Below are 27,845 nucleotides of genomic sequence, written 5' to 3'. Positions count from 1 at the left end.
TATTGAAATGGTTCAGAAAAAAAACTAGAAATGATCATATAACAATACATTTACGGTAATTAGTAATGACAAAAAAAACGATTCTTATATCATACGAAAGTCTTGCATTACTATTTTTACATTTGAAAGCCAGTGATTCACGTTGTGTTGTGATTACTAATATACCCTCTCTACGCTAGACCGCATACCATCTCACAGCACTGAACTAATAACAAATTCCAACAACTCCAAAAGGTTCGAAATATAAGATGCTTCGATCATATCTGATGCGTCAGCTTAAAACCCCATTTTTTCTTTCTGGGTGAATTTGTTCACGCGAAGCTAAACAAATTTAAAAATGTTGGGACAAGCATTCTTCGTGGTATCTCAATGGGCTTTAGAAGAGTTTTTTTGCAAATAAGAACGATAACAATTCTCAGCTGCCATCGCATGACGTCACCAATGATGCGCGACTAGTGTGCGCGACGCCCACGCAGGCCACTTTCAAAGCTTTTAAAGTGCCTGGGTACGAGGCAGAGGTTGAACCGGGCGGAGGGTTTCAGAGAATAATTCTTCTAATCTTTAATGCGTATAATAGAAATCGTGCAGTTAATATGCATGCATGACTTGTCTCATGAATAAATTGTAATAATTCATGTCTTCAAAGTTCAGCCAGAATTACTTTATAACCGATTTTTTAAGGTCATTCATATGAATCTGGCGTTACTAATTTATTTCTTTAACCTCTACCGAGGGTATATCTACTTTAGCACCAGTTATTTCTGTCTCAATCCTTTATTAAAGATGAAAGAAATATCGATGTATACGCAATAGACCTTTCCGCATGGCTACCATACGTTGATATAATAATAAAAAATTTGAATATTAAGTACCAGACAGCATCAAATTTCATCACAATATCCGGCGGTCATAAAATTTGATAGATTTTATTAATTGCTAACAAAGAGTTACAAAACATTATATTGAAATTCCTAAAGACCTACACTATTGTAGAGATCTTTGCACTCTTCAAAAGCTTATCGAGATCACGGCGATATGCGACAGATATTTTGTAAAATGATTTGACGGATATAACAGGCGGGCCACGAGAGTATCAAATTTTATCTGAGGGATAAAAAATATGACTAACATGGCACTCAAATTACACACTGCGTAGAATGAAAGGGGAAGGCAAGTAGGTAGTCGACACAATTTCGAGCACGATTTCTCGGTTTTGGGCCTATTCTTATACTCCGAATTCAAATCCTTAGCATGCCGGTTGTAAATTTTAACAAATGGGCATACAGGCTTGTCGAAGATAGACACGATGGTATGGGAAAAGTGCCTGTATTTGATCAAGAAGCGTTTCAACTTGGCATAACATTCAAGGCAAAGGTTAGTCAATAAAACTTGAGCTCCGCCACTCGATACGTCAATTAAATATTCTGTGGAATAGATGAAACATTGTCACATTCTTTGTGCACATTTTGATAAAAATATTGGGTAATATATTGCACGGCAGTAGACAAATTATGTACACCTTCTCTTAAGAAACAAAATAGAATATTGTAACCCTAACTTTGACCCAAAGAAAATTGTAATGTCTTCACACAGAGAGGTTATATATGTATAAAGAGCTATCTATCCTTAAAGTGTAATTTGGGCCTACATTACCCAACGTAAGTGTCTGCCCAGCCTTACTATCTGTGAATACGCATCACGGTGAGCCAGACTATACCAAAAATGTTTTTCATGTTTCCCAATGCAACACATATGCGTTATTTATCTGAATGATATGATCTACATACCTAGGGCTAAAATTTCTATCTAGCGTGTGGCTTTTCAACGTGATATTTATAATAATATTTCAGTTTATCATATCGTATTTTTATGGTTAACATATAGTATTAGATGTTATTCGATTTTACGAAACCGATTCAGACAAAAAATACATAAAAATACGAAAGCACTGAGCTAGTTGTTCGGTAAATATGTTGGCATATGCACGGATGGATGCGTGTTTGGATAAATACAATATGTGAATATGAATAATTACGTATGCAACAGTCTGACACGAATGTGACTTCTTTTAATACGGTTTTTAAGGTAAAAAACCCGATGAAATGTTAAATAGCGTTGTATAAGGTAAACGTGGGCTTATTTCTTATCTCCATTTCCAAGGAAAACACAACGGTAATAAGATATAGTACTATAATTTCAATGCAAAAGTAAAATGACACGTATTGTTTATTTGAACGAGAATCAATGAGATTTAGGAGGAATTCACAGATCCGGTTTTTCACAAAAAAAGACAATAGGTTAGTTCGACTCAAGCTGTGACGGATTAAAAATATGTTTGCCAAAATAGTGACATGAAATACGGGTATAAAATTCATAACCGTATAATCGGAACAAATATTTGAGATATCGAATATAATCCAACTGTTCCCATACAGTGCTTTTATCGCTAAATAATCTAGATATTAAATTAAAGTACAATGCTGTAGGATGTTTTCTGAAATAACTCTAAATTATTAATGTTTCATATTAAAACTTCCCAACTTCATCACACACAATTGATCTTATCGCATTTCGCTTATCTTCTATCGCGGGTGCGTCATTTAAAGGATATACGCATGACAAAAATACCGGAAAATTCTCGAAATGCTATCGTGATGATGTCGCAACAGTCAAGGTAAAAAACGCGATCCCTCACACGCAATGTAAATCAAATTAATAAAATTACCATTTTTTAAAAAAATTAACACTCGCACACTCGCACTTGTAGTATTCGAGAACGTTGACAGCTTTTTTCATCTTGCAAAAACGAGTCGACCAGACTATTCACTATGGCACGCACGTCGCTCGTGAAAAGCGACTGTAACCAAGGCTATAGCCGCATGTGGGCTGTTGGCATTCGTTTTTTTCCGTGGCATCGATTAAACAGGAAACCTCGTGACCGCCGCTTATTTTTTGCCTTGTTTTCCCCATATACTCAAAATCTGAGCAATATTTAATAAGATTTGAGGTGGCAGCGTGAATCACAATTATTTCTACAAACTAACGACATCCTTATCAGACCTTCTGTTGCGTCTCTGCATTCTTAGTTGTTTTTATCAAACTTTCTTTTTTGATATTTGTATCCCAGAAGTTGCGAGATAACTCATAACTTGTGTTTGAGTCGTTTCACCCTGGCTTAACTTACAACTCTGGACTTCAATTATTTTAGTATGTGGGTACTTTGGAGATAACACGACCAACATGTCGTACAGAAATAGTGACGGCAATGAGAAAAGTTCGGGTATGTATTAGCTATCATAATACATGTGTATTTTAAAATATCGCGTTTAGTTTTCGTTTGAATTAAAGCAACGAGTGACATGATAAAGAGGAAATGAAGGCTATTTTTTGCTAAAGGCCCTTAAAAGATAACTGATCTCTTAAGTACCTAACCACAAAGTCACAAACAAAATTTTAAAGATGTTAAAACGGAAATTATTCATGAAATAATATTGTTCATGAAATAACAAAGATCCCAATAATTGATTAATTAATCACAAAAATCTCAATAATTGGTTAATTAATCAAAAAGATCTCATTAGTTGGTTAGAAAGTTTTAGTTAGAATAATTTAGTTAGATTAATTAGCTAATCACCAGGCTCTCATTAGTTGGACTGATCACAGAGATCTCATCAATTGGTTCCACTAATTATTTGTCTTAATTTCTAGTATGAGTTCAAGATAAAAGGTATTGAGAAAAGAAGAGTGTTCTTGACCATTTCAGTCGATGGGATTAAAGTGACACTTCGAAAACGTAGGCGCAGATTGGTAAGTGATGGCCTCCTCATGAAAGGCTGGCTGCCCAACCCAATTTCTCTCAAATTTATGGTTGTACTCATAGCATTATTCTTTATAAAAAATGACTCTGACTTTCCAAATTTGTACATGTACAAATTTGTACAAAACAGATCATCTCAGTATGTAGAATACCAACAATGAAAGATTGATAAAACTATCCATGATTAGGATGTGGTCAAAAGAAAAAATAATATACATACCTTTATGCTGTGTAGCAAGTTTGTATTGTATGTAGCAAGTTGTTCATTAATGTCTAAGAATACAAAATAACATCTGTTTTAGAGAAAGGAATACCTCTTAGATGAAGATCCAGTTGTGTTGCATGAACATCAAATTGGAAGGTAAGACCTCAATAGACATTTTTGGTAATTACGTCATAACATTATCTTTTTAAATTTAGAATCACCTAAAATGAGATACAAAACATTCTTCTATAACCCATGCATGAAAAAGAATTTTTCATTTTGACTAATAAGTATGGAAATAAGCCATAACGTGGGAATGAGGCTTGCGGTCTTGGCCTCTCAGCCTCACTCTCATATTACAGCTTAATTCCACATTTATTGGTCAAAATAAAAAAATATTTTTCATGCATGTATTGAAGATATGTTTTGTATCTTTGCACCTGGTTCGTGAGAGTAAAACTTGAAATCCATTTCATTTAAGATGGTTCTATGTATGATGGTAAAATGATGTGACGTAATTACCAAAAAGGTCTATTCACAGAAGTTATAAGAAAGTTGTAAGGACTGCATTGATAGGCATGCCTCAATACCCATTTACAATTATCAAGACCAGACTATCCTGTTTATGCCGCATTTGCAACTTTTAAACCATAAAATGACAAAAACTAATATTTGCAAAGATGTAGATTTACTAGATTAGATCATCTATCAATGACCTTGACCCAAACTCAATTCTTTTTCTAAATTCATTTTAATATATTTTTATATCCACCACCTGCCTATTTTTATGCAATGTAATTTTCAAACTCAGAACGAAATCCTTACACATATCTATTGGTATAGAAGTATACAATAATACATAACCCCTTGCCCATACATCTTTGGCAGCACCTGACAAATATTTCTACACGATCTAAAAATCATTTCGTTTTCACAAATATAGGCCAAAAAATCTATGTAACAACGCTTAACTTTAATACTTACCTATCCGAATATTTTTTCGTGGTTAAATGCTGAAAAAGAAGCAGTATTTCGTGTTTCAAACGAGGAGGAAATTTTTTTAAAAAATTGAAAGGTGAAATACTGAAATTTAACACCTGGCAGCCTGCGTTCAGGTGTGCCTCAGGCCAGTGAATAATAAACACTGATAATAAATAACATTTTCATTTCACTGGCTCAGGCATACCTAATACTCCCAAATACCCCTCGAAGTTCCGATTTACACAGGCGTATTTGCGCTAATCTGCGCAATTTATCTTAATAAAAAATGTACTAATTTCCTAACATTAGAATATTCTACGTATCTCATGATTCAATGGACCTGAAGATATTCAGTTATATCACAAAAGATAATTTCGACAACCAGTTCCGATGCAGTGTTTTCAAAGCATACAGAAAGGTGTGGTAATGCTATAAGTTGCTTTAAATTCTGTAAGGTTTAAAAACAGTGTACTTACTGCGGTTTCTGTCTTAATTCTCAACAGTCCAAAGCGTTATTCATGGTTCGCACAATCGGCCAGGCATTCGAGGTTTGTCATCGTCTACAACAGGATACTTCTGAGGATGGTAAAGAGGATGAAAGCGCTACGAAAGGTAAAATATTTCTGAGCTTGTCAGCGTAAAAATATGAAAGGGTAGTAAAATCTGCGCTGCGCCAAAATGACTTAAGGCCGGCACAGACCGGACGCGATGCGGCACGCGACGCGAATTTTATATAAATTAAATTCTGGAAGTAAAATTTGGAAACTATGGACGCTAGAGCAGTCAAAATGTTTTATTGTTATGCAATCCACAAGAATATTATGATAGTTTAAAATTTATTTGATTTTGAAAAATTAAAAACGTTGAAAATTCGCGCCGCGTTGCCAATTCGCGTCCGGTCTGTGTCGACCTTTACAGTAAAATAACTTAAATAAGAAAACTAGGTATCGCTGACAGTCCTGATCTAAAACACCAATCAAGGCTTTTATAGCGGGTCTTTTCTTTACAGGGCACAGTTCAGAATAAACTGCTAGAATTGACTAACTTGACCCGTACAAATAACATTTGTCTAAACGAGAATGATTTTTTTTTTCAGTTGACGAACGAGTGTTGGCAGATGAAGGAACTGATATCGACGCTGTTGATCAGGATTCTAATGACAAAACAACGGAAATTCCTGAGAAGGTACCTGTTACTCATTCCTCATCACATCTAAATAAAAATACGTATAAAACACTTAAAAACCAAAAATTACTTCTTGAATGATTTTGATCTTATTCATCATGCAAAACTCACCCTAAAAAGATTTTGAAATAACATATTCCAATATTTTCCAGCCCACACCAGCAGCATTGGTAGAAATTAGTCAGCTTCTTCCCTCTGTTGACCCGGATGGCAAAATCCAACCGTTCACAGCAGAACAATTACGTCTACTTTTCAATCAACGACTGGAGCACTACATACAGGAAACTGAAGTCTGCAAGGCTGAGAATCGATTGCTAAAAGACCAACTGATGCTTGAGAGGAATGGTCGTGTGCAAGCACAGGTATGATATGGCATGAATTTGACACACATTCATATTAAGTCACAAAATGTAGTGACAAATTGAAAAAGGTTTAATTACTGAGATGTAGACTAAAAAATGACTTTTTGAAGTTTGTTTTTCGTAATCTGTTTCTAACTTCCTACTAATTTCATTGTTGCACTCATTTTGCCTCAATTGGCGTTGTAATTTAGAATTAAACAAGACGCCTGCTCAGGCGTTCACTCTGGCTACAGTTATTTCGCTTGAGCTTGTAACGCCTAATTTTTTATGTTATGGCATGTTCGTGACACCCGCGCGAGAAACGATCCTAGGACGATTTCGATTCGTTCGAAGACTTCGTGCCACCCACGCGTGATTTTCATAAACTCGCGACACAAAAGAAAAAACCAGGGCGCTTATATTATATAAGTGTGTGTTATATATATATATATATATATATATATATATATATATATATATATATATATATATATATACAGTAGGAGGCAAAAGTTTGAGTCCAGTGACTGTATTTCTTTGTTTCAGCAGCATATATTAATATTCTACAGAAAACCTTACCGATAAGTGAACTAGAAAAAAGTAAACAAGTAAAAAGAAAAATACATGCTGTACAACAACTATGAGATGTTATGATATTCATTTTTACGTATTTTAATGTGCAAACATGCATTTACATGTCATTGCTTAGTTCCCTCTTTTTTGCTCTTGAAATGACCTTTATTCTTGCTCGCATAGATTCCATAGGTTTTTTAATGTCACACGTTCAATACCTTGCCAGCATTCGTTGACCACTTGCCTCAAGTCAGCCTGGCTGGCGGGTCTGTGCCTCGCCCTCTTCCGGTTAAAACGGTTCTACAAGTGCTCCATAGGTTTTAGATCTGGAATATGAGGTGGAAAGCCATGACAACGAGATCACCAGAATGAGTTTGCTTCTAAACGATTTCTGGCACATAGAAGATGTGCTGCTTAGGGTGATTATCATGTAGTTAGACGTGCGATCATCTTTGTACCAGATGAAATTCCATGTCCTTGAAGAATTGGATGATACTTTTCTTTTTAATTATATCTTTCAATATTGCCAAAGCAGCTAAAAGTTTGCTTGAGTAGGATTTAGTTTCTTCGAACCTCTCCAAGGTTAGTTGCATACCACCTTTTTAAATTCTCACTTCTTCTGCGATCTTACGAGGAAAGAATCCTTCAATACTTAATGGAACTATTTGTCCTTGTGCACCATCACTTTGCCCTTTTTCCTACCCATCTTGGGCAGTGTAAAGGAATGAGAACTTTATTTTGTTATAATTTAGATCATTAGGACCAAAACAGTGTGCAATTAATATAGTTTACAGTACTGAAACACTAGCACGCATGTCTTAACTCCAATACGCTGCCAGGATTTAATACTGGAATTCTACAACGACTGGACTCAAACTTTTGCCTCCTACTGTATATATATATATATGTATATATATAATAATATATTATATATATATATATATATATATATATATATATATATATATATATATAAACGCCCTGGAAAAACCGGGCCCATTTTTCAACCCGCTCTACCTACTTTAGCCTGCGTAATAAGTGCTACTGAGGAAATGGTTAGTCTAGGTTCTGAAATAAATCAAATGCTGACGGGTTTGGGAGATCATAATTTATACCTTCTCTCACAAGCAACGATCTCCGTAGCTTAGTGGTAAGAGTACTGCTCAGAAATCACAGAGATTCGATTACTTCCAGGGTTGTAATAGCGTGTATTGCGACTTGCTGCTCAAACTTCTTCATTTATTTAAGAAAGACGAAGGTAGTGCAACAGTTAATCAAAGGTGATACCCTTCATGTTTTATTCATGCATTTTGTAGGAAAGAGAGCAATGTCTACTTCAGAAGAACCGGGAGCTTCTTCAGACCATACAAACGCTTGCTAATAGACTACAAACAGTGAGCCCAGGGTATGACAGTTTGAGCACCGCATTTACCACAACACATCATTCCGAAACCTTAGTCAATCCTAGTTATCCATCGACGTATTCTACTCAGCTGAAGAACGATAACTTTGGAAATACTTGTGCACAGATCGGATTGGATGGCGATCAGGTAGAGATAACTGGGAACTCTTTGGTTATTACTCCTCCTGCAGACACTATTGCAACCTTCGATCCTCTCGCATCCAAAATAGCTCCTTTGGCCAAATTTAAAGGCTCAACCAACGTCGCCCAATCAACTGTCGGTCATTATTGGAAAACATTTGATGAAGATGGCGTCATTTCCCCCGGAAGTGGAGCAGACGATTCAAGCTCCGAATCATCAGACGACGAAAATTTCTCCGAAAATTTCATTGGACATAAAATCATCCCAGCTGAAGAGCGAAATGGATGGGTACCCATGGAGAATACCCCTAATGGAACTGTGAAGAAGCATGATGGGAACGGACATGCTGTAGGACTGGGAACAAGTGCATATCCCGACCAACAAAATGGTCTTGTACATAATGATTTAAAAACACTTCATTCCAGCAACAATAATCACCAAGGTAGTAAAGTCCCGTCTACAGACACGAGAACTGCCATACAAACAGATTTTTAAAAACAAATTAAACTTTTGTACAAGTCGTAGAGTTTTATATTATAATAAAGCGTCAAAGCGTACAGCAATAGTGTAAACTATGTTATCAATCTCACTTTGTCGTAAATTATAACATTTTAGTAGTGTAATTATTGCGCCATATAGCGCGAATGATAAAAGAGACTGGATTGCCATCATATAGAACGCCCTCAGTTAGTTATAGTTTGTTTAACTTAGTTTAGCTTTGACGTTTGTAAGATTTAACCTTTAGTAAAATTGTAATTCGTGGTTTGTAAAGAACTTTACACAAGATCGTTAACTAAACATACAAGTTGCGAGTTGTTACAACAATTATTATCATTTGGAAATTTAGCTAAATACTGTTGAGAGTCGTTTTGTGGCAAAATTGTAGCAATATAATGAAGATTGTAACAACTTGTAATTTGCTAAGAAAGTTGCGAACATCTTATAATATGGCAGCACATAAAGATGATAATTAAGTTAATTTTTATTCTAATATAATATATTTGACTGTAATAATAAAGACATTATACCTTTTAATAAGAATACTGACGTATTATTCAATACATTTTCCATTGATACCCATGTTTCGTAATAGTCATATTTTTTGTGGTTCAAACGTTTCTTGTGTAATATATTGCCAAACGCCAATTGCAGATATTCCTATCTTACTGACCTCGGATATCATCCTCTTATTCATCGTTAGAGTGTACCTTACAGAATTGCTAAACAATTATGCTAAAACTGCTTGTTCCCCGAGACAGTTTTCCACAACTTGCAAGGCATTACAGCTAGAGTGATCCTGAATTTGAATGCTCTAAATTTCACTCATTATCACCCTCGTTCAACTAAATATGAAGCTCAGTGATCAACCAACTTGCAAATACATTATTGATCAAAATGTCGAACCAGATAATACCAAAATCTTAGAACCTTTTAGCCTTTGATATCCAGACAAACTGTGACCATAATAACTCATTATCTTTATCGCACACAATACATGGTCGTTTGCTGAGTACAATTTATGGGGTCAGCACCGTCAGGTAATCAACGATAGCGTCAACTTTGGGTCACTTCAGGCACGAGCACATGAAAGTTGTTTTCACAGTGAGTGATTGAGCATCAACATATTACCACAGCAGGACTAAATTGTCAGGCTGGCTGCCAGGGCCGTCGCTAGAACTAGGGGTTAATTGTGGGTATTCATATATTCGTCTTATGCCCGACTGATTTCTTTTTGTTAGCTATTGTTTCTACGGTTTTACGGAGAGTAAACAAAACAAAAATACAAAAAAATATAGGCTCACCTGAAGATTCCTAAAACTGAAAATCTAACATTATTCGTAGAAGTAAACAAAATTCTCGTACACAAGAAACATAATGAATATGGTTTCCAAGAAAAGGTCAATTAGGTCTCTTCCTGGTAAATGCAGTCAATCCAATCATTAATTGGTGGCTGTGTGTGTTTTGGTCTTAGCCAATGAGAAACGTACACGCGGTATTCCAACTGGGTAGTGGACACTGATTCCCCACCAGGCGGTTCCTAAAATCAGTATAACCGAATACAGAATACAGAATCAGTACAAACGAATACAAAAGTAAAACGGCGGATAGTGTAATGAATCTACTAGTACCGCTACCAGGCGAAGTTGCAGGTCTATTTGTCGACGCATTTCTTCAATATCCGATCAGCTGTTCACTGGTATTCTCATCTCTGCTTTATATCATCTATCCAGTGTTCTTTCCAAATACAGACGCAACTAAAGGCTACAGATGGATCTACTCATGCATTGCTATATTCCTACTTACATCAACGATATCCATATTTTTAATACCTGTTCTCGCACTAGCCCCAGATCGCATCATCTTTCGCCCGACGCCATCATGTTCAATATTTGACAGGCCTACACGATATATCTGCCTAACATTTAACGACCGACATGAAAATGTGTTTTATTCAACGACGTGGAAAGAATGTAATGAAAGAGATGTCAATATGAAAAATGCAACCAAACATTACATAATCTCTTCTTGGATCCCGTCCTTCGATCATTTTGTTACGCTTACCTCTGTTTTATTTCAACCCGACGATTCCCACGGCGAGAAAAAGAAAGCATATCCTCTCCCGGCAGGCTACTGTATCAGAGCTGCCGGACCCATCGAGGGAGATCGACAAAAAGTTGCATTTTATAGCATAAATGGGACGAGTTACCATCTGCTTGATTCAGGGTACATTAATTCAAGCTCGCTCACGAAATTTTACTCTGGATGGTACCTTGCTTCAAGCTGCAGGAACGAGCTGTCAAGATGGTGGTATAATTGTACCTTAGGATACGTAAGCTCACATTATGTAAGGCTGCCCCAATATACTAGAAGCTTACTGCTCGAGGGCAGGAATGATACAGCTAAATAATCCTTCGTGTTTAGAACAATCCCCGGCTTTACGGAGTAAATAATCCTTCGTGTTTAGAACAATCCCCGGCAAAACGGAGTTGGATACAAAGTGGATCAAAATTCAGAAAAGTGAACATGCATTTAATTTCCAAGAAAGAACATTATACATCTATGATTGATACAATGAAGCATTCTCTACTAAACACGTGGCATTTTACATTTACAATGTAAGAGGCAAAATCTTGCAATGCAATACAAAACAACTACGGAATTGAATAAAATTCTAAAAATTGAATATATGTTCAATTGCTGCATCGTCTTATAATACCTGGGTTAACAGCAATTACACATCCGGAGTGGGAGGGCAGGAGGGGGAGCCTGTTACAAGGGAGGAGCCTGTTCTCAGTATGTATCAGACTTACATATACGATGAACAGATATTCCGCCATTCATCTAGAAATCAGCGGCAAATTTCCTTGGCGAGGTAAATATGTTTTTATTAACCACGCTTCAAGAAGTTACTTGAAAACTGGAAAACAACAATGTCCAACATTGTTCAGTCCTGTTTTCATCCATCGGGAACAACTTGGGCGTTTTTAACTGCGTTGACTGTCTACTGTACTGTTAGAGATTGTTTATATTTTGGTCTGCTCAGCTGTCCTGTTTCTGTGAAACTCGGGTGCGTCGCCAAAGCGTAGTTGTTAGAAGCAATTTTAGAAAGTTTCAACTGATTTCTTGATGAATAGCGGAAAGTCTGACCCTCGTATCTTGCCAGTTAATTCATATGGTTCATGTAGTATTGTATTCAGAAGATTCACGCACTGCTCAGCACGTGAGGTCGAATGTTTAAACAGACGAAGGTGGTAAATAGTTGAGTGGTGAAGATGATGCAGACGTTCCTGATGATGAAGCTGACAGCGGTTGTTCAAGCGAAGACAAACTGGCTGAACTTGGGTTGCTACCAGCAACTTTATCAACTATCGATGAATGCAACTCATGGATGACTTCAGAATTCTAAACACAATAGAAAACGCAAGATCATTTCCTGTTCAATTTTCATATTCGAACAAAAAGAACTAGCAATATGAATCGTTCTAATGTTTCATTTTTAAGCAAAGATTGGTTTGATAAATCATGGGATCATGCTATGAGGTCATGTCAGTTATACTTTAATGTCTGTCAGTTAAAAATAACACGCAATACCATACTGTTATGTACTGTACTGTACTGTAGAGTATTGTACTGTTCTGTACATGTACCTTTGTGTTAGACAGAGTGGCACGGGTCTGCTCTTACGTAGTCAGTGTAATATAGTCAAACAATGGTGCATTAGGATGTGTTCCCAATGAATGAACAAGAAACACTTGCACATAGTTTTAATGTTAAACTTGCCATCTTACTAACATTATACAATGTTTTACATGTAAGTAAAATCAATTAGAAGAATATGGGTGATAGGTAAGAAACATGAGACAGTTGTACGAACACTGCAACCCCAGCAGGTTTCTTTATCATCATTCTGCGTATAGTGTATACCATTGTACAGTACACAACCTACCTCAGGGGATGGTTGAGTGGCTGTCAAAATAGTCACAACCTTATTAGAATCCATTTTGGAGTAGACAAAATGCAGCAATCTCAGAGTTTGTCTAAGAACACTTTCCTGACTGAGCATTGTCAACAGGAAATGATCAAAGACAATCTCGCAAAACTCTGCACTCGTAAACTCTTCTTGAGAACACGCCCAAATTGTGATGAGTGAATGTAAGTGAGCATCATGTAAGACATGATTATTGTAGGAAGATGATATTGCTGGTAGCAATGAACTAAGAGCTTGTCTAAAATAAAATAACAAATAGAATAGTTTATCTCTCCTAAAACCAGACAAACAATTTTGAATTTTAAGGATCTAGTTAACAAGAGTGGGTTTTCTTTCATATAAATTTGATACTAATGTTGTATAAACTAGGCTTAAAGACACATTATAAGACCACAAAAAAGGTTCAAATAAGTTCAAACTAACCTTAAAAAGAGTAGATATCGATAGAAAGAATATAAAGTATAAAGGTCAGACCATTACAAGTCTGCAGGTATGGTATATTGATATATATGTTTGACAGCTAGTGTATCTGTTTTGTCTAACTGTGAGTGACCCAAAAGCTTTACAAAGTAAACATACCTGTGTTTATGTTTTGCCATATGCAAAGCAAGGTAAAAGGCAACCGTAAAACAAATACTGTACTCTGACAGTGATTGCTCAAATGAATGATGAAGTTCTAAATTTTCTTTACTCTTATTTGGAAGTTTTTGCTCAACACGTTGGACAGAATCTTCCACCATTGTTGCCATCACAATTGGTATAAATCTTACAATTAGATCATTGCTCTAAAAAAGTAAAGATATATGCATTTTCCTTTTTCACTTGTTGGAGAACACATGTCAAAATAGGGTCTACAGAGATGATCTAAGAGAAAAAAAAACTCTTTACTTAATGCTAATTATATTCTAATAATTTTGGCTGCCAAAAAAATGTGGGGGGCTAAATCGGCTTCAGCTCCCCCCCCCCATCTCTGGCCATGAAAACACTTCACAGTAGGTGACGTATGTATTTCATAAAATGATATGAAATATCCAATTTCCTGTTTTTACAGAGTTTCTACTGTTCGGTATTATAACATAGTACTGCACTTACCAATAGATTTTCTTTAAAGATTTGACTTTCAATCATTGCCCAAGCCCCCAAACCCAATTGCAGTAAACTTAAGAGAAACGTTAGATCAGCACTAGTCTAAAAATAATTTAAAATATTATGTCACTTGAATCACCAAAGAAACAACAATTAATTGCTTAACTGATAAAACATTCACCACAGGGACTTCATGTGCTGTCCTGCCATCTTTCGGACAGCCAGTCTAAACTGCCATTTGGATTTCCAATTTTTTTTGGATTTCCAAGTTTGCACAAAAATTCATTTTTACTTTCATACACACTGTAAATGTAATTAAACACATACCCTAGGTAAGACCTCTGTAGTAGTAAGATGAAGTAGAACTTTTATAATGCTTTTACCAATAACATTGATGGCAAAAGGATCACACAAAACCATTGCAATATCCCTACAGAAAGAAATAATGAAATACGAATCACATGAAAATACCAAGCTGTGGCAAAAGATAATGACCTAATTTTCAACTTTCAACCAAGTGGAAACCATGTTTACTGATGCACATAAAATGGTGTACCCTGTACCTTTTATTCACAAGAATAATAATAAACCTGGCAAAGAGATCAGTTCCCACTACTCTTGGAGATTGGAACAATTAGATTGACACTATAGCATAGGACAATGGTTTCCTGATTGTGAATTATTCATACTGCTAAATCTTACCCCAAAACCTGCTCTTCAGTTGCTTTAGCTGCCTTCATGTAACCCCGCAAATCTTTAATCTTATTTGAGTCAATCAATTGACTTCGCACACATGCATCCAAACACCAAATAAACTTATGACATGGATCAACATCTTTGATTTCCTTAACATCCAAGTCATGTATTGCCATGAGCAACTCTGCACGTAAGGTACAATAATGTGCTTCCTTGGTGCGCAGGAACAATGTTCTCAAAAATTGCAAAACTAAGTTGTACAACTGTAATGATTTTCCAATCATTTCAGATAACTGTTGAACCACATGATGTTGACGTCGAACTTTTGGGCGCATGCTCAAAAAGTCTTGGTTTGTCAAGTCCTCTACATCAAAAATTACACTGTTCTTGTCTTTCAAATACTCATTAAGCAATGGTCCAACAGCATCACCAAACAATGGCTGGTGCTGAATCCAAATTTGTCGTTTGACCACTAGCGAGCATTTATTGTAGAGTTCTGGCTCCTTAGCAAGCATCTCAATAAATTTAGCTGGTACAGTTGTAACTCGTGTGAGCATGTCCATAACCACAGGTCTAAGAGCTGGAACATTGATGAATGGAAATGCCTGTTCCAAAAGCTGCAGAAGTTTTTCATTTCCTATAACTTCAAACCTTGATAAGAGCTTTTCACGTAGATTTTCCGTGACCGTTTGATGAAACTCATATCTTCGGATGTTATGCAAGTCCAAAAGAGGCAAAGCTTGTTGTAGTGAAGGTAAAAGGATGCTGTTATCCTGCTGAAATGATTCCAGAAACATAGCTAAGGTTGATTCATTGCAGTTACCTAAACTATCGCGCAAATATTCTGAACCCGACAAGCCAGCTTCGTCAAACCCAGCCATATTAAAATATACTATGTAAGCTCCAGAAATATAGCGTCTTTTTCAAAAATAAAGCGTTGATGTCTCCTCGTTTATACAATTTTCTTGGATTTATAAATTTTACGCCATATTGGCGGACATCGGCCGGAGCCGAGTGCGCATGACTGTCATTCGCGCGGCGAACTTGGACATTTTAAATCCTTCCCAAAATGCATTGCGCTTGTGCCTTTCAAGGGCAAGGAAAGTAAAAATTGCTTTTTTACACCATTACACGTCTTTTTCTTCTGGAAATGACATTAAAGTACAAGACCTTCTATTCGAGTACACAGAAAAGAGCAATGTTTGACTATTTATATAAAATTCAGTCCATTTTTTAAAATGGATTATAAATAAAAAGTATAATATTAGGTATAATTCGATCCCAGTTTCCAGCACGGTTTAATTCAATATGGCCGCACAAAGTGCACAAGATGAGTCAAATTCTGAGTTTAATGACTTTAATCTTCACGAGAAAGTTAAAAAATACGAAGACTTTATAAATAATATCCTCAAAGAAGATTTACGAAAAGTACACGAACAAAGAGATAAGCTGTATTCCACAATTGCAGATTATTTGCAACTTAAGAACACCATTGACAGAATTAGGTTTTTCAAAGGTGGGAAAATGAAGACACAGATGGACCTAGGCTGCAATTTTTACTGTCAAGCTGAAGTTCAAGACACAAAAATGGTTCTAGTCGCTGTAGGTTTGGGGTTTTTTGTCGAATTCACGTTGGACGAAGCGGTAAAATTTATTGACAAAAAAGTTGAACATTTGACAAGACAGGCAGAGAGGTTCACTAAAGATTCAGCCAATATCAAAGCCCATATTAAAGTTACACTGGAAGGACTGAGTGAATTACAGATGCTAAATTTTGTAGATAAATAAGAATAAATGTTTATTTTAATAAAAAATAGTGAAGAACAGCTGAGTGATGTCACTTGTAAGTGTTTATACTGTACAAGTATAAAATCTGTCACATGACGTGTACAGCCTCGTACCCAGGCGCTTTAATAGTAAAATATATAATGTTGCATTCAGTTATAGTATAGAGGTCAGTTGAATAAAGGTGAGCGCGCGGGGGTGCTTGGGGTGGTTTGGGGGAAGGAAGCGCCTGGCAGAAAATGAATTAAACATGGCGGACGTGCTTGATGTAAATGAGGAGATACTTGAAATTTTTAAAAAATTTGAAAGACCGGTACATAATTCGGTTCTTTCGGGTAAAGTTCTGTGCCCCCACGAGAACTGCACTCCGAAAAAGGAATTCTTCGAAGAAACGGGCATAGATCATCATTATAGAGTGCGCCACAAACGCGAATATTCCCTAGCCTTAAAGTCTAGGGAATATTCGCGTCTTGTGAACTCTTTTAACAGTAGAGTCTGTTACCAAAAGTGTTTGGATAACACTCAGCAATAATGGGCATTTTTCTTCAAAATTTTCAAGCAAGTTATTGAAAATGTTTTTTCCCAATATACTTTCAATATTACTACATCCTTTAAGTCCCAGGCAGCAAATCTTTTCTAACTCTTTCACTTCTTTATTGATCTGTTCTTCTTGTGTCTTACTAATTGGTTGTTCATCTTTGCTAACACTTAAGGCAACTATTTTCTTCTCATACATTTTTACCATTGCTGAAGTCATGGAAAAGTATTGATGCAGCATTACATTATAACTTGTTGTAAGCTCTTTAGCTCCATCAAAATTCTTAGCATCCAATGCATTGGAAATAGCATTTCCACTTTCAGCCAGGCGCTGCTCTATCTCGCTAATTTCTTTACGTAATGTCTGCATATCTTTGTCTTTTACGCCAAATAATTGTTTAGGTGAATATTTTCTTACATTTGATTTGAATGCCACATTGGTGTAGAGGACTCTGCATTAGGTGTTAAGAAATGTCGGTATATTGTATTTCAATCATATTTATCCTACCTTAGGGCTGACTTGCACAATAAGTTTAAGAATGAACTAGGTTGAGGCAGGTATGGGGTAAAAACAATAACAGGTGAAATTATATGGCACATGATAATAGTGTAAATACGAAAATGGTTACAAAAAGGATACACTGACTTATTGGCAATCATAGCACTCCTTTTAGTTGCCTCTGGAAATAATGCCTTAATGGCTCTGGTAAGAATACTTTTCTGATCATCCATGACATCCAGGTATTCCATTAGCACAGACTGTTCCACATGATCATCTGGATTCTCTCGATACTCCAAAATTTCCTCAAGTTTGGATGCCAGTTGATTTCTCCTCTGACTGCATTGTCGGCTGGACAAATTTGATGCTGAAAATATTTTTTTAATGTTTGTTTAAACTCAACCCCCTAAACTCAAACTCAAACCACTTGTATATTCCTTTATTGGATGAAGCAAAACTAACCTGCAAATCACTTTGATTTTGGCTCATTCGAAGCTTTGGACTCTGGTGTCAATGTGTGTTTTCCAAAACCAAGCTTCTGTAAATTACTGAATGAGCTACTTGGTGAATCATATTCAGCTGTATCATGAGTGTCTAAAATATATGTTTGCATTGCTTAGTCAGTTTATAGTTAGTCTTTATTATAACTAACAGTCATATAAAATATATTCTTTATTACCTTCTTCAAAATTAATTTGTTGAAACGATGCATTAAATTCATCATCAGAACTTCCTTGTGCTATTGAGGAACATATGTATACATTTTAGCAGAAGAGATGTCTACATTATCCAGCATTAAAAACTGTTGCCTTTAGTGCCTTTGCCAGGAATTTTAGATATATGCAAATTAGTACGCAATTTATGTATAAATTCCATTTTTGTCCATTTAGAATCCCCCTAGCTATAACATTTGAACGTATTAAACATACGTTTTCCCTACCAATAAAACATATAATTTTATTTAAATAAAACAGAACAAAGGAAGAGTCTGTGACTCTGCGCATTAACAATACACTATACATTGGCGTAAAAATATTCAAAACAAGCCGTATAATATGAAGAAAAACAAAACTGTATCATTAAATACCTTCATGATGATGACTTTCGTCCTGCGTCGTCCATATTTCTTCAATATTTTAGCCAAAATAGAACAAAAAGCACTCAAAAATAATATTTTGCAGAAATCGACACAATTTTGCAGAAATCGACACGTTTTCTGCCAGGCGCTTCATTCTTCCGTCGCGTCCACCCCAAGCACCCCCGCGCGCTCGCCTTTATTCAACTGACCTCTATACTATAACTGAATGCAACATTATATATTTTACTATTAAAGCGCCTGGGTACGAGGCTGTGACGTGTAGACAAAAATAATTCTTTGTTTTAGCTTCTGGGATATCTTGATAGACTTTCAAGATCTCCTATGAGTCGGCAGTCAACTCAATCATGTTTTAAATTCTGGAAAAGAAAAAATTCTCAAAAATCTAAATCTTTACCTAAGATTGTCTTTAAATTGTCACCGTTTGGTTTTTAGAGGTATTATATGAGATTTCTTTACTATCTCAATTTCTTCGCAACTACAAATTTTTCTACAATTATTTTGATACCCATCGCATTCGTTTCTACAACCACAGTGTCTATCATCGCTGCTTGGTGATTGATACATCATGGGGGCTGGCGGAGGAGAGGGAGGGTACATTGGCGGTGGAGGGGGTGGGTACATTGGCGGTGGAGGAGGTGGGTACATTGGCGGTGCTTGGTATAATGTCTGTGGCGCTGGTTGGTAGACTTGTCGTTGGCAACAATATGCAGGACAAGCGGTTGGACAAGGTACAATACAGAAACTTGGACAAACTATTAAAAACAAATGGACAAAATTGTACGTTTAGGCACGTGACACAGTGCTCTATGGTATGGATTGGCAAGGGAGGCAGATTTCCCTCGGCGGGTGAATTTGCTATAATTGACCTTCTGGCGCTCGCGGCCGCAATTTTAGCGTTCTCAGGTGCAGATGTATTAACAAACAGCAACACTGCCAATACAGCTTTAAATTAAGAGCATCCTTTTCTCCGCGTGACGGACAGCTGGAGACATGTCGCAGCTCTCGGAAGCTTTCGTCCAAATGGATAAGAAAACACTATGCTTTCTAAATAACAAAGCTATGCTATTGGTTGAAACAGAAATGTATTGTAAAGTTCAGCCAATGAAAATCATTTTTGCGAGGAGCTGCGACACTACGCGGCAGCTGCCCTCTCGGCGTCCTTGAGTATTTACAATGTTATTGTGAGCGCTGAAGCCACAGTTTTGTCTTTCGCAAATTTTATGCAACATTCGAATGTAGTGACATACTTTCTGTTCTATATTTGTTGTTATATATCCTAGCTAATAGTGGGGAATAACATACCTGGTTTCGGTGGCGGAGGTGGATCTCGACAAATCCCAGGGGGACCTGGAGGGCCTGGCAGACCACGAGAGCCTGTTGGGCCCATTGGTCCCCGGGGGCCTGGAAACCCTGGAGGACCAGGCGGAAACCGGAATAAACAAGGATTCGGTACATTACCTACAGAAAAAACATTTGCACTCATGCTGGTTTTACATGGTATGAATTTCGGAATGCACACATCGTAATTGAGAATTAATTAACTGGTGTGCGATAGGTATACCGCTGAGTGGCGGCTAGGGGGGGGGGATAATTGCCTTTTGTGGCAATGAGCATGCTTTATTCTTATGAGCAGAACTGATGCGCAAAACGAACGTGAGTTCCACTTTAAGGCAGAGGTCATTTTATCATTAAATGGCCAACAGCTGCCTCGATATTTATATTGTAAACATCGGATACTGCTGATAACTGCAGTAAAGTCTGAGGGAGCTGTGTAAACTGTTAGCAATTTATCGAGATGAAATTGTTTCCAGTCATACACGTAAAAGTCAATTTCCGGAGTGAGAAATTGTTTTAAAGGCCTTGTTTAGATTAAGCCCCATTCACACAATGCGATTTGTCCTTTAACGATTCTAACCTGACGTATGTGACACATGTGAGCGAATAAACACATGTTCAAACGTTACATTTCAAATTCCACCCTGAACTAAATGTAAAAGATTGTGACACATGCCCTCTTTCGCATTCGTCAGAATGATAATTGGCGTTGCATACAACTCGTCGTAAAGTCTAATAGGCCTTTAGATGTAGGATATGTATCATTACTTGCCTACTGGGAGAGTTGCAATGATTGATCGAGCGTCCATAACATTTGTTGCTTTTGGTGGGTTATCAGGGTTTTTCATTGCAACGGTGATATTTGTTTGGGGAATGGTCTCATTCACTTGACTTGTAGGACCAACCGGTCGGATGGTAATAGGACGGCTCGTGACTGGCCTTAGAGTCGCTGGACTACTAGTGGGATGAGTTGGTTTGGATGTCATATCTATGCATCCTGGCAATCCTGGGGGCCCTGCAGGGCCTGGCGGTCCAGGATATCCTCTTGGGCCTTTTTCACCAGGTTTTCCAGGAGGGCCGGGTTTACCTGGACAGACATGGATCTTTGGTATGGAAGAGGGCGAGGGCGAGGGCGAGCCACGTTCAGGTGATGCGGTTGGTGAAGGTTTTGGTGTGGTTGTTGTTCCCCAATGTTCGGGTGAAGCTGCTGGTGTGCCACGGGTGGTACTTTCCATAGTTGTCTTTCTTGGCGTGGTAGAAGGTAAGCGAGTGGTTTTTGGTCGTGGTGTTGTAGTTATACATGGCGGCCGTGGCTTCACACATGGCGTTTCTTTAAAGAAATAAGAGAAAATAGAATTAATAAAGCTTTGATCACTGATAATAAGGTCCCGATTTGAACTAGTCGAGGGTAGTGAGAGATGTGTCCCTCCAGTTTGATTGCTAACAAAAATAAGAGTAATAGATTGTCCTGGTATATAAGATAAGAGATAGGCAGTTTATATGATCTCATTCATTCTAATAAGTATTGAAAAATCTCATTATTTTCATTCATTTACGGTCATTTTATACGATAAGTCGGTCGTCACTCAAACATATATTTTAAAGTTACGAACTTTATACCTTTATTTTTGCACGTCACATACACTTTTGTGTACGAGAAACAATCTGCCTTTGCTTGAGCCCATATCTTTGACTTGAGGTTGAGGTAACAAATCCTTCCCGCAAACTCCGGGTCACGTACTGTGCAAATGATGGCATCGTTGACAGGGGGCTGATAGACAAGTTTCAATTCGAAAACTTTGTCGTCCATTTTATACGGATGTGACATCCTGTTGGTGCAAGACAGTAACAGCGATGTGGTCACCTCAAGTTTGACAAACCTAAGCATGATGCAAGTAGCTGAAAAAAAATACAATCAGCGAGCTAAGATAAATGCATGAATAGAATGCTCATGCAATTTATTCCAGTGGGAGTTGCAACTCTCATCAACTCTCATTCTCGTTTGACCGGGGCTGAGGCCCTGAGATACCAGCTCCTGCTGCACAAGAGCCCTGGATCGAAATAATGAAATAAAGTATATTAACCTCGAGTGGAATAATACACACTTCAAATTTATTTCGTTTAGATGAAATCATCGTGTGGTATATAGAGCTGGCAGGTATATTGTGAAAGACTTTCTCATCAATGAGAAACGCTTGGGAAAAGACTGAAAGATTATGCAGGTATATAGTGAAAGACTTTCTCATCAATGAGAAACGCTTGGGGAAAGTACCTGAGACTGTTCACTATCTGCTCTCAGATACCACTCATTTAGCCATTGACCAACAATGACTCAAAACATCAAACAATGTCACCCCACTAGGCCACTACCAATCCTAATATGACATTCCGGAAGTGCCATGCAGTATTTATAAAATAGCAGTCTCGGTTACCTGGATGTGGACGCGTTATATTCCTGTGATATCTAGCTTGTACAGAACAATTCTGCGAGGGAAGAATGTGGAATGAGCAATTTCTGAGGAAAATTTGACTTTCGTCATCATATAAAAACTCCATTCTATAACGTAGTCTCCCCATCTTTTCACCGACACAAACGAACCAGCCATAATGACCTGCTTCATAGAGTTGAAATGAAGAAGTACGTGGTAAGCTCACCCTATGTCGCTCTGTAAACGACGATTCTTTTCCTGAATTAAAGATAATGACAACAATTTCAAGTTAACAACCGAAAACAACAATTATTTGTATGAAAATACTGATACTGATACAAAGCAAGAGAGACCATATAGGAAGTATATGTAAGTTATAACAAGAAGACAGGTTGGTTGGGAGTCACCAGAAAGGGTCAAGCGGGAAAATGAAACGAGGAGAAGAGGTTAAAACTAGTAGACAACCCGTTAACAATTTTTGAGGAATGTGATAGGAATTGTATGTATAATTAACAAGCTTTTATTTTTTCTTGGCCTGGGCTCCTCAGCGTGCCACTGAAACCAATGAGGATGGTGAACACCAAATCCGTCACTGAATTAATATTATTTTTCGAACAAATCGAAGGCCTCAAATCGGATTTGGTGAGGAAAAAGTCAAACATCAGGAAACCTCTAATCCCTCCTCAAAAAACGAGATATTTATATGAATGAAAGGGGTAAAGGCTAATTTCCACTCCGGAAAACGAGCTGCCGATCGGATCGGATTTTTTTCGGATCGGATAAAAAAAGTTAAAACTATTTGAACTTTTTTTCATCCGGTCTCGGACGCTTTCGGATCAATATAAGCCAAAAATTTCGACAGACGGCGCACGCGCGGATTATCTTTCGTTCCGATCCGATCCGATCCGCTGCTCGTTTTCCGGAGTAGAAATTAGCCTTAAGAAAATATGTTGCTATCGTATCAAACAGTGCGCAATGATAAACATTTATTCAAATAAAATTCTACATACTGAATAAACGCGCACTTTCATTCTTGGCAATGATGAATTTATAATTCTTCTGGATGATAAAATACCCCGGTTTGTTGTAGACTTCAAACGATACGGTTTGTCCATGTTCAACCCCTCCGCTTCCATTCATGTTTCCAGGTGTGTGTGGAATGAAACAGTCACCCCATTGTCCTAGAATGAGCTCCTCATTCTCAACTGTCCATGCCAGGTTTTTCTTAAAACGTATTTGTTTCGCAGGAAAATCCAATGAATAGATCTTTATGGTTCCTGGAAATCCTGAAAATCAAACCAGTTAATACACTATTTTAACGTTCACCTGGGTATTAACACTAATCTAAATACAATCTACATATATGGGCGTATTTTAAAAATGCGTGCGCGGGACGCCATTCAAGTAGGAAAGCATGATAAGTTGGGCAAATTCTCATGGTTCTGAGGGTCTTAATTTCGAGTGGAATTATACACACTTCAAATTCAAGCCAGGAACAGTTGATGGAAAAATGAGTCAAGTATCGGTCATGCTGCACCGGCATCGCAAAAGCGTAGGTTCGATTCCTGCCGGAGGACCGATAGTTGACTCATTTTTCCATCAACTGTTCCCGGCTTGAATTTGAAGTGTGTATAATTCCACTCGAAATTAAGACTCTCAGAACCATTAGAATTTACCTACATCGATTGAAGTGCCAAAAATCATAAGTTGGGCAAAGGTTAAATATTTTTGAACGCTAAGTTAGAACAAGTTGATTTGTAAAACTCTTACTAGCTGGCGTAAAAATAAAACCCTGATAACAGCTTCAATAACTGCACAAATTTTATATGCGGGTCTGTGTCGTATACTTTCGAGAAAGCTGGAGAAATAATTACAGAAAATCCAAAGGCAGTGAAGAAGATGAATTAGTTAACCCACCTGTAACACGCCAAGACTTGGCAGTTATTTTCTTCTTGTCATTGAGAATTTGCCCAATAACTTCATGAATATGAATGTCTTCAACATATTTCGAGATTTTTCCAGTATGATTGGAGCCTGGTGGCAGTGGAGCGATGTTCAATATTTTATCAATTTCTTTTTTAGCTTCCAACTTTGCGACAAGCTCTGCCTTCAATTTCGCTTTATCCATTATTTCCCCTGCTGCTTTTTCTGCCGCCTTCATTCCGGCGTCCTCCGGGCTTGAAGTTTTATCTGCGCGCAAAAAGACGTGTATATTGCATGTCAGCTTGGTGGCATCGCAGAGTTTTTTCGTGTTTATATACCAGTGATCGTCCTTATTATATTTCATAAAAGCCCGTAAATCAGATGTCAATATTGTCTACAGCCAGGATGAATTTTCCTGTATTGAAGATTACTTACCTTTATAAGAATACGATCTATAATAATGATAGCAATATTCTTCATCAATTGGTACATCCTTTGTTCCATTAGGAAATATTACTCCTACACCAAAATTATCAATACCAAAGAGCTCTTTGTGCAGACCTTCCAAATAGTAATAGTTATTCTTCATCAGTGGAATCATTGCGGACTTCTGGCTCTCTATTCTATAAAGCAAGGAATACGTACTTTACTATTACGGGAGTAGGGGTTTCACCAGTAACGTCGGGAGAAGAGCGCTATGGTCGCGGTATCATTATCACTCCATGGCTCGATGCAAAAATGACCCCCCCCCCCACCCCGGTCATTTACTGTACGTTTTCGAAGCATAAATGAAATAAGGAAACAGCTTCGTACTGACATCTTACTGAAAGTAGACCTCTCGATAATCATGGATGAAATTTACGCTTCCTCTAGGTATCGATCAGGACGAACATTACGTGCAGGGAGGGGGGTAGGGTTGGGGTGGTTAAGGTGGTACACCACAATATTGAAATATGTTGAAGTAGAAATGTATGATTGTTCTAAGTCTAGTTCTGAGCACAAACATTCACGTGCTAAGTTAGCTTTAGCAGTCGTTTAGATTCACGCCCGAAAAGAAAGCATTTTTTGCGCAATGGTACCGAAGTTAATTTGAGTATAATGCGGTAAAAACTCTCCCTCTGTTCTACCATAAAACTAAGCTAGCTAAGCTAAACGACTAAAGCAAACTTGGTACACTGATGTCTGTGCTGTGAACTAGACTCTAAAAAACAGATATTGATATGTTTTAACATATCAAAAGATATTTCGATATTTTCAATTTTATAAATATGCAAACTGAATGACTTTTTTGTGGTGTACCACCTTAAGGATTGATGTGTTACATACCTGTTAAACTCCAAATCATCAGTTGAATCAGGGTTCTTTACGTAGGCAACGAGACGCTTGTTTTCTGGTTTATCATCGGTGCTAAGAAATAACTGTCCTTCGTGGTTACTAGCTGAAATTATGCAATTGCATGCGAGTTTTATTTCATCCTATTTGCACCTATAACATAGTCATTGGGAAATTCACCGCGATTCATAGTCAAGCGAAAAATGTCCATAGTGGGTAGACGAATTAATTTGGAGTGATTTCTGCGTTAGATAAATATATCGCGATATAACTGCTTGTCTATACGTACCGATGAGAAAAATATAGTTTCCAGTCTCTGGCGGCGCGAACCATGCATACATCCGAGATGCGTAACTTTCTCCCAGGTTCAGCGGTTCTTTGAAACTGTGAGATAGTGTACGAATGTCGGGGGTATGGGGAAATCTAGAATCTTTTAGCAATGACTTTACTGAATATCCATCCATCTCCAACCATAGCTCAAAGTTCACCCCATGTGACCCAACAGCTTTGTCATAATCAAGATGAAATGTAGTTAAAATGTAGTTAAAATATAGTTAAAATGTATTTAAAATGTAGTTAAAATTAGTCACAATTAATGCTTTAAGGATCAAATTGTTTTTATAAACAATTGTGAAAATAAATGAAGACAAAAGTAAACAAAGGTATATAAAAGCGATTTAGTATGAAAATAATACCTTGGTGTAGTTTTCCCGAATCCAGCATTAGATTGTCTTTCTCTAATAAAGACAAATGCAATTAAGGTAGAAAACCAATATAAATATTGTATTATAAGTGTTGTTTAGTTTTAAGCCTTTGAATACTTCTTACAATAAATAAACAACCATGTAAATCAATCACAATAATTTGAAATACGCTTAAAGGCATATATAGTCTGTTAAATTATCGCCACCAATATTTATATCCTGTCATATATGCATTTCTCACCTTTTAATTTATCATTTTCCTTCGTGAACCGCTGTTTCAACTTCTTTAACTTTTGCATTGCTGCTGGACTTAATGCTGTGCTTGCGACGACAAGGTAAGTAAAAACAAAATAGCCAGAGACCATTCCACAAAAATTCATAGTTTGAAAATAGCATATTCTTTTTAAAGCAATAATATGCTTCAGCAGTTTATGTATAATATTATCTAATCCATTCTTTAACGGCGTAACCCACTTTTTAACGGCGCAAAATTTATCAGTTTAACTATAAATGTTTCAAGTTAGTTTAGTTATGTTAAGCCAAGCTATGAATTTTTAATTACCAGCTTGTTTCTTTCGAGAAGTCATTGTCTAACAAAATTATTCACCTGGCTGAGAACCTGTTATCTTATTATTGAATAAGCGATATATTTCAAACGCGAGAATTTATTCAAAAGCGCTTTCGAGCCATTTTTGGCGAAAAACCAGTATAGAGGAACTGATTTTAATTACACTGTATCGTCACCGTCTTCATAATTTACATCAGCATACACGATAGTCGATATTAAACGTTTAATCATCCGTAGAAAAATACGATTTTCGCCGATTGTTAAAATCATCATTCTATTAAATATCGGTTCAATAAAAAATTCGAAATTTTAAGCAGATTAAATTATCATCCAAATTACTGATCAATTTGTAGAAACACCAAGAAACACCACGTTTTATTATTGTACGAGATGTTCCTACAAATTGGTAATTTAAGTTATTTAAAATTCACAATGCAAAAATTCAAGAATAATTCTGATTCTGCAACATACTCTTCATGCAGGGCAATCTCTATGGTTTCGTACAAAAAACTGTTCAGATCATGATCAGTAATATTACTATTATATCGACCATTTAGACTTGACGTCAAAGTTGGTGTCTCAGGAGGAGGACAAATTACCGTCGCAAAAATTTTGCAAATAATCGTATTTTTTTGTGAAATACGTGCAGTAATATAAACTAGTTCAGAAACTCTGCTTTGGTAATTGTTTAAATTTGCCTTTGGCATGGACATTACC

General features: G+C 36.9%; 4 protein-coding genes and 1 long non-coding RNA gene across 6 annotated transcripts; 2 read left to right on the top strand and 3 right to left on the bottom strand.

Annotated features, from left to right (window-relative positions):
- Nucleotides 1-928: 928 nt before the first annotated feature.
- On the top strand, nt 929-9,625 carry LOC114518758 (dystrophin-like protein 1). Of its 2 annotated transcripts, none has more exons than XM_028538746.1 (10): nt 929-1,170; nt 1,251-1,374; nt 3,209-3,280; nt 3,709-3,807; nt 4,120-4,178; nt 5,313-5,421; nt 5,507-5,615; nt 6,100-6,188; nt 6,341-6,550; nt 8,419-9,625. In XM_028538746.1, the coding sequence occupies exons 2-10, from the start codon at nt 1,252-1,254 to the stop codon at nt 9,139-9,141; spliced, it is 1,593 nt and encodes a 530-aa protein (XP_028394547.1). In that variant the 5' UTR covers nt 929-1,170; nt 1,251; the 3' UTR covers nt 9,142-9,625. The 2 variants fall into 2 exon arrangements, with proteins under 2 accessions (XP_028394547.1, XP_028394546.1); XM_028538745.1 differs by having other exon boundaries at nt 929-1,174.
- A 1,095-nt stretch (nt 9,626-10,720) lies between these two features.
- On the top strand, nt 10,721-11,554 carry LOC114519142. The gene has a single exon (XM_028539216.1). The coding sequence runs from the start codon at nt 10,760-10,762 to the stop codon at nt 11,552-11,554; it is 795 nt and encodes a 264-aa protein (XP_028395017.1). The 5' UTR covers nt 10,721-10,759.
- Nucleotides 11,555-11,704: 150 nt separating this feature from the next.
- On the bottom strand, nt 11,705-15,926 carry LOC114519122 (negative elongation factor B-like). Its single transcript, XM_028539194.1, has 6 exons — nt 14,924-15,926; nt 14,549-14,651; nt 14,228-14,323; nt 13,715-13,920; nt 13,094-13,373; nt 11,705-12,549 (listed from the first exon to the last, which is right to left on the bottom strand). The coding sequence occupies exons 1-6, from the start codon at nt 15,796-15,798 to the stop codon at nt 12,382-12,384; spliced, it is 1,728 nt and encodes a 575-aa protein (XP_028394995.1). The 5' UTR covers nt 15,799-15,926; the 3' UTR covers nt 11,705-12,381.
- A 1,394-nt stretch (nt 15,927-17,320) lies between these two features.
- Nucleotides 17,321-18,521, bottom strand: LOC114519096. The gene is made up of 4 exons (XR_003686545.1): nt 18,418-18,521; nt 18,201-18,332; nt 17,880-18,105; nt 17,321-17,691 (listed from the first exon to the last, which is right to left on the bottom strand). It is a non-coding gene; the product is annotated as an uncharacterized LOC114519096 (long non-coding RNA).
- A 1,265-nt stretch (nt 18,522-19,786) lies between these two features.
- Nucleotides 19,787-27,132, bottom strand: LOC114519048. The gene is made up of 12 exons (XM_028539100.1): nt 26,802-27,132; nt 26,552-26,593; nt 26,146-26,361; nt 25,851-25,962; nt 24,960-25,147; nt 24,519-24,791; nt 23,612-23,887; nt 22,605-22,859; nt 21,793-22,071; nt 20,945-21,502; nt 20,140-20,295; nt 19,787-19,881 (listed from the first exon to the last, which is right to left on the bottom strand). Exons 1-12 carry the CDS (start codon nt 26,938-26,940, stop codon nt 19,787-19,789), a joined length of 2,589 nt encoding a protein of 862 aa, XP_028394901.1. The 5' UTR covers nt 26,941-27,132.
- Nucleotides 27,133-27,845: the final 713 nt, after the last annotated feature.

Source organism: Dendronephthya gigantea, unplaced genomic scaffold (assembly GCF_004324835.1).
Source record: "Dendronephthya gigantea isolate DGI-Jeju-01 unplaced genomic scaffold, DenGig_1.0 000012F, whole genome shotgun sequence".
Taxonomy (NCBI): Eukaryota; Metazoa; Cnidaria; class Anthozoa; order Malacalcyonacea; family Nephtheidae; genus Dendronephthya; species Dendronephthya gigantea.
Note: the sequence above shows the minus strand (reverse complement) of the source record. Positions and strands in the feature narration are given on the sequence as shown.

Excerpts from the sequence above, each read along its gene's own strand:
- LOC114518758 (XM_028538745.1), top strand. Across the intron at positions 4,179-5,312 it reads CATGAACATCAAATTGGAAG|AATATTCTACGTATCTCATG; the intron begins GTAAGACCTCAA and ends TCCTAACATTAG. Across the intron at positions 6,189-6,340 it reads CAACGGAAATTCCTGAGAAG|CCCACACCAGCAGCATTGGT; the intron begins GTACCTGTTACT and ends AATATTTTCCAG.
- LOC114519142 (XM_028539216.1), top strand. The coding sequence starts at position 10,760 with ATGAATCTACTAGTACCGCTACCAGGCGAAGTTGCAGGTCTATTTGTC.
- LOC114519122 (XM_028539194.1), bottom strand. The coding sequence starts at position 15,798 with ATGGCTGGGTTTGACGAAGCTGGCTTGTCGGGTTCAGAATATTTGCGC. Across the intron at positions 14,652-14,923 it reads ACTGAAGAGCAGGTTTTGGG|GGATATTGCAATGGTTTTGT; the intron begins GTAAGATTTAGC and ends TTCTTTCTGTAG. Across the intron at positions 12,550-13,093 it reads CCACTCAACCATCCCCTGAG|AATTCTGAAGTCATCCATGA; the intron begins GTAGGTTGTGTA and ends TATTGTGTTTAG.
- LOC114519048 (XM_028539100.1), bottom strand. The coding sequence starts at position 26,940 with ATGAATTTTTGTGGAATGGTCTCTGGCTATTTTGTTTTTACTTACCTT. Across the intron at positions 25,148-25,850 it reads GATGATTTGGAGTTTAACAG|AATAGAGAGCCAGAAGTCCG; the intron begins GTATGTAACACA and ends CTTGCTTTATAG. Across the intron at positions 19,882-20,139 it reads ACCTCCGCCACCGAAACCAG|AAAGCATAGTGTTTTCTTAT; the intron begins GTATGTTATTCC and ends TTTGTTATTTAG.